This window comes from Alexandromys fortis, unplaced genomic scaffold (genome assembly GCF_014885135.2).
Source record: "Alexandromys fortis isolate MF-2015 unplaced genomic scaffold, M_Fortis_MF-2015_v1.1 scaffold_110, whole genome shotgun sequence".
Taxonomy (NCBI): Eukaryota; Metazoa; Chordata; class Mammalia; order Rodentia; family Cricetidae; genus Alexandromys; species Alexandromys fortis.
Window position 1 is genome coordinate 1,797,000 of NW_026068014.1, and position 10,508 is coordinate 1,807,507.

At 42.3% G+C, this 10,508-nt stretch overlaps 1 protein-coding gene across 1 annotated transcript in view; it reads right to left on the reverse strand.

Annotated features, from left to right (window-relative positions):
* Positions 1–1,524: 1,524 nt before the first annotated feature.
* Col28a1 (collagen type XXVIII alpha 1 chain) overlaps positions 1,525–10,508 on the reverse strand; it is a 163,891-nt gene continuing 154,907 nt past the window's right edge. Inside the window, exons 34-35 of the mRNA XM_050162310.1 lie at positions 4,418–4,586; positions 1,525–3,024 (exon numbers count right to left, since the gene is read on the reverse strand). Coding sequence (XP_050018267.1) covers positions 2,855–3,024; positions 4,418–4,586 — 339 coding nt within the window. The 3' untranslated portion in view covers positions 1,525–2,854. The remainder of the gene's footprint in view (positions 3,025–4,417; positions 4,587–10,508) is intronic.

The window sequence follows — 10,508 nt, forward strand, 5'->3', positions numbered from 1 at the left end:
AGGAAGATGAAGGACAAAAGCTGATGCTACTCCGAAACCACCCAAGAGCTACAGGAAGGTAAGGAATTGGTCACAGGCACAAAGGTGGGACTAGAGAGATGCTGCTAACACTTGCTGATTTCTGGTCCTGGAAGTCTTTGCCCCAGAAGAGATGGCTGAGAAGCTGAATAGTGCAAAATAAAATTGACCAACTTCACTGCACTCAAAATTAAAACAGAAGCTGGGCAGTGGTGGTGTATGGCTCAAATTCCAGCACTCTGGAGGCAGAAGCAGGTCGATCTCTGTGAGTTCAAGGCCAGCCTCGTTTATAGAGCAAGTTCCAGGACAGTCAGGACTATACAGAGAAATCCTGTCTCAAAATGGAAAAAAGAAAAAGAAAACAGAAATTAAAACAGAAAACAACACCAAAAAATGAGAGAGAATGATGTGGGAGGGTCTTCTGTTTTGGGTTGATTTCATTGGTTAATAAAGAAACTGCCTTGGCCCTTTGATAGGACAGAAAATTAGGTAGGCGGAGTAAACAGAACAAAATGCTGGGAGGAAGTGAGGCAATTGCCATGCCTCTCCTCTCTGGTCAGACGCGATGGAGCCAGCCGCCAGGTCACACATGCTGAATCTTTCCCAGTAAGCCACCACCTTGTGGTGCTACACAGATTATTAGAAATGGGTTAATCAAGATGTGAGAGTTAGCCAAGAAGAGGCTAGATATAATGGGCCAAGCAGTGTTTAAATGAATACAATTTGTGTGTTGTTATTTCAGGTGTAAAGCTAACCATGCAGGAGCTGGGACAAAAAGCAGGCCTGCTCCCCTCATCACTACAAGAGAAGAGCAGGAGGGAAAGGAGACAGGGAGAAAGGAGGGCGGGCTGTACACATGTTAGCAATATAAACACAAAGCAAAATAGAACTCAATATATACAAGGACTCCAAGAACTCAATAAAGAAAACAGTTCAGTCTAATAAAAACAATCTTCCCTGTTTATAAAAAGGCATTTCCCAGAAGCAGGAACACAGGAGGTAATGAAGCTGTCTAAGGTGTATCCTAGAACATTAAACACAAAATGCTGCTTTGCAGTCATCTAAGCCAAAGGAAGCAGCATTAAGTAGCAAATGGTGGCATATTTGACATGAGTTAGACAATAGTACCTCTGACACACCTGTAGGAACTTACAAGAAACTGACTCACTTCGGGGAGAAAACTGGCATGATACACGCTCATTTGGAATCTATACACACATCAGAAATTTCAGCTAGGGTATATACCCTTGAGAAATGGGAATATGTGTGTCCAGAGACACAACTATGAAAATGGGTGACGGTGGTGGAATGGTAAAAAAAATAAAGGTAGAAACAGCTCAATTGATATCAGCCAAAGCAATGATTAAATATGATGTTTAAATAGATTGTTATATATTCTCATCGATATTTTGCAAGCATGGCATTCATATAAATGTATGCATATGAATTATGATGTCATCTATCAAATCACAGAGAAGTACGTATTTCAGTAAAAGTTGTCTAGAATCTAAGTAATAAATTATTTGGGAACATATTTATTTATGGTAAAACATGGGTTGATTATAAAGTTAAATTAAAATATCAAGTTGTAGATGTCTAGAATACAGTATCATTCTTACAAAGCTATAAGCTATACAAGACTAACTATATACTGCTTAAGCATTCATAGAGATAAGATTAGTTTTACATGTAAAATTACATAGAAAAGCCAATAATGACACAAAGCACGCAATAGGATATGCCTGGGATAGAAGGGTAGCAAGGGAGAGGCAAATCAGGATCCAGAGAGTCAGTGCTTTGGTCTAATCAGTAGGTGATGTCGTTACTGCCGGTCTCATCCTGTTTTAAAACTGACAGACATGTTGTATGTATTTTTTTAATAAAGATATTACATAACACAATTTTAATTACACCATGGAAACATCTGTTAAGTCGCTTTTGCCAGCGTGGCTATTTGTCCATTTCCTTAGTCTGGAGCATTTTGGTGTCCGGCTTGAATAAGAATAGCAGGCTGGGGAGAAGACAGCACCTTGTAGATGTGTTAAGATGCCATCTTAGAACGTTCAGCCTTCTCACACTGGGTGGAAAAAAATCAATACAAAATGGCCGGCCCAATTCTCGTTCCCTCACCATAAAAATTGAGCCTCAATCACATGTTTTTAAAGGAAACCTGTAAAACCTGCTTTATTTATTTATTTATTTATTTATTTATTTATTTATTTATTTTTACAAAGTTTAAGCATACAGAAGGCTTTGATACCAAGGCAGAATGGAAGTGTCCGTTTGCCATAGGATCTCTGCTATCACTTTGGGGTTCTTTCTTCACTCCGTCCTCACTCGCCGTCCTCCGCCACTATCCCCGCACTCACATGTAAACTTCTCACCCCTTCCGACACCCCAACCAAAGTCTTTCCCATCACAAATTCTTCTCCACTGACTGGGCCTTGAAGGAGCTGTAAGAGCTGGGTACAGGCAGGGTGGGGTTTGATCTGACATCAGATGTGGAATAGAATGATCAGGAATCCGGGCCACGCTGAAGGCTGTGAGGCAGACAAAGCCTGTGTTCTAAAGTCATACACTGGGTCCAGATCCCTTGTACTTCCACCCGTCAGCTGGGTGACTGCTGAGACGCCACTAACATCATGAGAGCCTTAGCCTTCTCCCCTGAGTGAGCAGTTAGTAACATTATATCCTGTTTTATACATTATAGGCGGTGGTTGTGAATAGTCTATACACTTATGAACTATCACTACTTAGTGTAAGCACTGATGTGGTGCACGGTTTGTGTTGGGCTCTTTCTAAACCGCTGCATGAAGCAGGTTAGTGCCCTTGTTCATCATTTAATGCAGGTTTCTTGGCATTCCTTTTCACTGTGGAATCTGTTTCCGGAGCCGTTGCAGCCGCTGAACCAAAAGCGAGCACAAGAGTTGACCTGTTTGTCATAATACCACCGAACTACATAGTCTCCACAGTTTCCGGGTTTCAGGGCTTCCCCACATCTTGGGTCTAGGGAGCAAAGGGGGTGGAGGTTACTAGATGTGATTCTCTCACTGCAGACATCAGGGAAAACAGAAAACAAAAGCTTTATGCAGTGAAGTAGTATAAACTTCTAATTCTTTATACATAGTAACAGCCAGTTGAGAAACATGTGTCTAAGTTATTGAAGGGAGGGTTCTATATTACCCCAAATATTCTGCCCACCACTGCTATCCATTCCTCAATTTCATCTTTATGAAGCTCCATTAAACTGCACATTTCCAAGAAGGTGTAAGTGAGAATCTATTAACTAATATCTCTGGGGAATCAGCTGACAGGAGAAGATAGATTTTTTTTTTTTTGAAAACAGTTTCACTAGGTAGCCCAAGCTACACTCCTTTAAGGGCTGGTATTACAAGGGTGTACTATTGTGTCCGTCACAGGACTTCTGTCTTTTACTTTACATAATACACAAGCACCAAAGGGAAGTTGATATTACAGTTCTCTTTTTAAAAGACGACTGTTGCAAACCCAAAAAGACAGGGCATGACCATCTCATGCCAGTTACCATGAACTTAGGGAGTGCACTCCTATATGAAAGTCAAACTAATAAGTCCATATTCTGTTAATTTAATCAGAGCCTCCAATTTATTAAATCCCTTTTTATTAATCAACAATGCGGAGTGCCTTGATTCTTATTTTCTACCGGAAGAAATTATCCCAAGGTAAGAAAAGTCAAACAGAAACCAGTTGCTATGACTTGCTCTCTTGGAGATGGATCACACATCATAAGCCTTGTCTCTATAACAAAGCCAGTCTTCACTCCAACTCCACCCACTTCTCCTCACGTTTGGAGTGTGTCTTAGCATATTTTTAAAAACTGAGCTCTAAATCTGCTTCTGCTATGAAAACTCCTTACACCTAACAGAAAAGAACAGATTTACACAACCCCTACATCAAGAACTAAAGAACATGTCCTGGAACCTGTTTTCCAGTCCATCTAAGCTTCTGTTGGACCTGGATATTGTCATTTATTTTGTATGTGGCAAAACATACATAGTGTTTCTCTCTGTATATATAGTAACTCATAGAAAATCTGCTGCTGGATCAGAATCTGAGTTATACACCAAGGATCAAAACCCCAAATATCTACATTTGAGAAGAACACAGAGCAGGTGAGGCCAAGGCAAACAAGGGGAAAAAATCTAAATCTAAATGTTCAGGTTAAACTCTGTGCTGTATCATTTCAATAACGACACTTCCTCCCCAGACAGCTTCCTCTCGAGTTCCATATGACTCAGTCAGAGCTGGCGCTGTCTTCCCTGTTAAGTTAGAGCATTTCCTCAGAGGACATTCTAGAGACCACTCTCGTGTGCCTCCCTCATATTGTGGATACAGCAGCTGTGTGGCAGATGTCTCTTACCTTTGTACAAAGACTTTTCTGACTGTAAAATCAAATTGGGATTTCTGATTTCCGTTCCCTCGGGGCTGCTGAACGTGGTGGTCTCAGGTGGGGTAGGGACAGCCAAGTTACCAGCCTTAGTCAACACTGAAGGTTCAATCTCTTCATTCTGGCCTCTAGAGACATTAAACTACACACACACACACACACACACACACACACACACACACACACACGAAAGAAGAAAAAACATAACATTACATTTTTTTTGTTTCTGATAATGTCAACTCAACAAGGCTAACTGATTTCTTGGAAAATGTAGAAAAAGTTTATCATTGTCACCCAATACTGACTATCTCAAGTCAAGCTCACAGACTCATGCCCCAGCCCTGATTAGAGAAGGTATGACTTTGTTGCCACTTCGTTTGGGTTCTAGTGTATACACACTCTTCACCTACATCTGGGCACAGATGTTCTGATGAGAACTTCCAGGGAGAATTGCATGCATGCTGAGCATGAAATATGTAAGACTGGAAAGAGATAGTCTTCATTCTTCTCTTAGTTGTTGCTATGAATAAGAAAAATCAACACTAATTTAGCATTTTATGGTATTTTTTACTCCTTTTCTCAACACTACAGATCTTGTTGAGATGTTTCAAAATATCTACCCAGAACTCAATAAATTTTGAATCAGAGAATAGGGACAACAGACAGAGGATGCAACATTTAAATGAAAGTACTGTAGCAACCCATTTGATTGCTTACACAATCCCCGCTGAAAATCTTGCGTCTTCTTCTGCTTTCACCCAGAACCCAAATAAAGCCCTCTGTGTATGTCACTTAACTTATAAAAATTCCAAGAAACACTGATCTCTAAGGCACACAAGTTACGTAAAGTTGTTTTTCTGAATCTTTTTGAAGCAGGGAGTCCAGCAGACAGTGAACAGAGCCAGCTGTCATCGTTAGGCGGCCTGGTTATTTACTGCTTTACAGCATTGGTTCCCTATGCACACGCATGCGAACACATGCACACATACTCACATACCCGATCCAGCGAGCACACTTTAATCTGAGTTCTAATGGATGCATGTCTCTTACTATCTTAGGATAGAACATTTTACGACTGGGAGGAAAGGGTTCAGTCCCCTGTTCTCCAACGGGAAGGGAGAAAGATTCTGACCCTGGAAAGAAACACCTTTGTTCTCTTCCTTCCCATCGCCACTTTACCAAAAGCAAAGCTGCTGGCAGCCGTCTACAATGGGAACAGAGGGTCTCTGAAGGGAGTGTCCCGTGCTCTGGGCTGTTGTGAGAAGCTGCGGGCCGCTTCCCTGCCACCCCAGCTCCCAGCCGCCAGCTAGCTCTAGCTTATGCCTCGAAATAATTACACGGAAACTGTATTCTTTTAAACACTGCCTGGCCCATTAGTTTCAGCCTCTTAACCCATTTCTAATAATCTATGTAGCACCACGAGGTGTGCTTGCCAGGAAAGATCTTAACCTGCATCTGTCTGGAGTGGGAGAACCATGGCGACTCCCTGACTCAGCTTCTTTCTCCCAGCATTCTGTCTGTCTACTCCACCTAATTTTTTGTCCTATGAGGGCCAAGGCAGTTTCTTTATTAGTTAACCAATGAAAGCAACAGATAAGATACAAGACCCACCTCCGTCACTGGGCAGCATGGTTTCCTTACAGTAGTGGTTCTCAACCTTCATAATGCTGCAACCCTTTAATACAGTTCCTCATGCTGTGGTGAGCCCCAATCATACAATTATTTTCACTGATACTTCATAACTGCAATTTTGCTACTAATATTAATTGTAATGAAAATATCTGGTATGCACGATATCTGATATTTAACCCCTAAAGGGTTCATGACCCACAGGCTGAAAATCTCTGCCTTAAAGGAATTTCCTCTGCTTTTGAATCTTTACAGAGCTCCAGAGGGCTGAGAAGTTCCTCTTTTCTCCACGTAGAAACGCCTGTTATTTCCTAAATCACTTGATCATTCAGGAATTTCTACAACTGTAACATCTTACCATGTTTCAGAATACCCACAATTAACTGTCTTCTATACACGAAAATAATTTCATCAGTCTTCTGTACAATTTGAGGCTATTAAACAAATGTGGGATTGTTGTGGTTGGCAATTTAAAATTTTTCTTCCTTTTTACAGAAGCAAACATGTTTGCTGAAAGGAATCTTAGAAAATAATGGACAAGCGAAAGAACAGAATAGAAATCAGAAGCAGTTCTACTCACAGGTAATTGCTGCTGATATGTTTTCTCTACTCGATTTTTTTCCTGTGTGAGTGTATTTTTAACAACAACAAAATGCAGGCTGGGATTGTAACTTGGTGTGTAACCTGACAGCCACTGTCTGAAAGCGAGTCAGAAAGCATGGGCATGAAACCACAAGTCTGCCCATCTGCTCTGTCGCACTGTACAAATGCAAATGCAGAGCTGGAGAGTTGGCTCAGTAGTTAAAAGCATTTGTTCTTGCAGAGGACCTGGGTTCAACTCCCAGCACCCACATGGCAGCTCACAGCCATCTACAGCTCCAGTCACATGGAGATCCAGCATCCTCTTTTGACCTGCGAGGGCTCCAGGCACTCACACGGTACGCATACATATATGCAGGCAAAACACTCACGCACATAAAATAATAAAAGAAATAACTCTGTGGTCTGGTTGGTTTTCTTTCAAGAAAACAAGTGCACGGACGACTGCTGTGTTCAGACTTAGCTGTTCCCAGGATGGTAGGTCACATGGTGGGGTTGGCTCCGCAGCCAACACCTTCAAAGGTGCCTGTCTGGCTTTACTGGATTCCTCCTAGATGAACTATCGCTGGTGGGAACTCTTCTTGGAGGTCCGTCAGCACTTACACAGAGAAAGGTATTTGTATTCCACGGTGTCCACACCACCTTGAGCTTCGGCTGCCCTTCCCCAGAATGACTGGGACTTTCACAGAGGTAGAGCACAGGGCTGTACTCAGCTGAAGGCCTTCTGTACTTCAAATGTCATTCATCATAAAGTAACACACGGAAACTTAGAAGTCTTTTTCAAAATAGGATATACATGAAATAGATATATATCCATATTAGAAATAATGAAATGAAAAAAAAACTAAACTTTGGAGCAGAGGAAATTATGTATATCAGCACTGAGAAGTTTTTTGACTCCGTGTCTGCAGTGTTTCTTCTAGGTCAGTTCTTAGTACATTTAGTTAGTTGCCCTGTTTTCTATTCTGTAGGACACAACGCCTCACACTCAAGGATTAGTAAGTCATCAGCAATAGTCAGCACTTACCCAGCAATTTCATATTCTAATAATTAGCTGTTCTATAGGTTTTGCTGAGATTTTTACTTTCTTGCCCCAACCAGAGCATTAATTTTATTTTATAAATGAGTAAATTGGGATTTGGCTAAGATAAACACATCTGTAGACATGACTTAGTTATGACCATTTAAGTATATAATTAGTTCTGATTTCAGGAAATGAACTTAACCTTGCCAACATCAGAGAAACTAAACAACAATGAGCTTGGTCTGGTGTCTCTTGACATTTTTAGTGTCCTTGATTATGGCCTTTGGATAGGGTACTTATAGTATAGTCACTGTAGTAAGGTGAAGCAGCCTACAAAATTTTACTTCTATAGAACATTCAAAGAAACTACAGGTATTGTCAAACATCTCTGCATTTTTCCTTCTCTGTCATTGGGCCTGAGTAACAAGTTAACATCAGTTGTTCTGTTACATGCAGGTTTCTAAAAGAATCAGCCATACTGAATTATTTGCATGTGAAATTACTCTAATTTTTTAAGAATAAAAAATAACACTGTCAATAGATAATTAATAAGCTAGGGACAATTTAGGAAAGAGTTGAGACATAAATTATGACCATGTGGTGATATTATCAATATAAGCAAAGGAAGAGTTCTTATTCTATGACACAGTGAGCGGAGAGTTGGTAGAATGGGCAGAGGGATGTCAAGAACATTCTAGAGTCACTCATAATTGGTTTCTAGCCATAAATAAAGGACACTGAGCCTATAATTCGTGATCATAGAGAAGCTAAATAAGAAGGTGAACCCAAAGAAAATCATATAGGCATCCTCCTGAATATTAACCTTCATCAGGCAATGAAAGGAGACAGAGACCCACATTGAAGCTCCGGACTGAAACCCCAAGTTCCAAATCAGGAGCAGAAGGAGAGAGAGCATGAGCAAGGAACTCAGGACCACGAGGGGTGCACCCACACACTGAGACAATGGGGATGTTCTATCGGGAACTCACCAAGGCCAGCTGGACTGGGTCTGAAAAAGCATGGGATAAAACCAGACTCGCTGAACATAGCAGACATGAGGACTACTGAGAAGTCAAGAACAATAGCACTGGGTTTTGATCCTACTGGCTTTGTAGGAGCCTAGGTTGTTTGGATGTTCACCTTCCTAGACCTGGATGGAGGGGGGAGGTCCTTGGACTCCCCACAGTGCAGGGAACCCTGACTGCTGTTTGGGCTGACGAGAGAAGGGGAGTTGATTGGGGGAGGGGTGGGAAATGGGAGGCAATGGCAGGGAGGAGACAGAAATCTTAATAAATAAACAAACAAACATCTTAGGGGGGGGGAAAGAACATTCTAGAGAAGACAGTACTAGTGAGTGGGACCCATAAACATGTCGGAGGTTTCCTGAGGGCTGAGTAGCTGGCTGATGGGGCTGCGCCACAGAAGGGAAGCCTAAAAGAGAAACCAACCCCGGGACTGTCAGGGCTAGCCACCTGTGGAATAGCCAGAGTAAGGCACACCGAGGCCATCAGAAGGGTGACTGTGGCGTCCAAGAGCAGGGTCTGAAATACAGATGTTAAGTGTGGTAGCTATCAGGGTGTGTGCCACTGGGACACACAATGAGAGTGGAAAAGACAAAAAAGCAAGTTGAAAATAAATCTCAGAAGAGAAAAATAGGTGGAGAAGGACCTGAGGGGGTGTCTATATGTAAGAGGCGACAGAGAAAGAGGAGAGAGGAACCCCTGAGGTAACTGAAAAAGTACCAGCAGAGGGGTGGGAACTCACTTCCAGACTGTGGCTGTCGTGTTACACACAAACGAGAAATCAAGGAAGGGTGTGGCAATTAGCTGGCCCTTGGTGGCCTGCAGAGGCAGGTTGGAGTCTACCCTGGCTTCAGGTGATAGGAACTACAGCAAGAGGGAAGGAGGGGAGGCTGAAGTAGGAGAGAGAACGAGCAGAGAGGGAGAAGAGGAGGAAGAAAGGGAAATGGGGGAGATGGAGGGAAGGAGGAGTAAAAGAGACAGAAATAGGCAGAGTATAAAAAGCCAAAGGCAAGAGAAAGACAAAACAGAAGACACTAGGCTAAAAGGGATAATTTTATTATGCGCAGATAGCAGTAAATAAGATATTAACAGAAGAGCCGAGTGAATTCAGAAAGGATTCCTTTAAATTTTCAGGATGAGTGAATCTGAAACCTACTCACTAGAAAGTGCCTGGTGGGGATGGAGAAGTCAAGTCCCAACTTGAACCAAGAAGGAAATGTTGAAAAACATGGGTGGAGGATTGAATAGTGTCACCTCAGGGCTGAGGACAGAGGCCTGGCTTGATACCGAGAGGAAGCAATATATTTAATTCCAGCATCAAGTCTGAACCTGTCCAAGGTAGCAGTTCTCTGAGGATGTTCCAGTAGAGACTAGGCATGTTGGCTCAAGTCTGTAATCGCAGCACATGGGTGGCTTAAGCAGGAAGACTGCCATAAATTTGGGGTCAGCCTAGGGTACATAGTGAGCTTCAGGCCAGCTCAGACTACAAAATAAGCCCCCAACTTAAAAAATTCTCAATGGAGGCTGGTTCAGAAATGGCTTGTTTGGGTGACCTTGAGATGCACAGTGAGCACAGAGAGCGGAAGAACTGGAGACAGAAGCATTTGGCTAGTGCACATGATGGCACAGCTGATGCCAAGCCTGTGCTGATCTCTGCAATGTACATTGGTGCAGAGGAGTTCTGTAGACTGGCTGCTAGCATTGAAGATGTCAGGATGATATCAGCAAGAGGGTAACTCTCTTCCCTGCTTCCTCCACAACATCTTCTCTGGCTGGCAATAAAGGTACC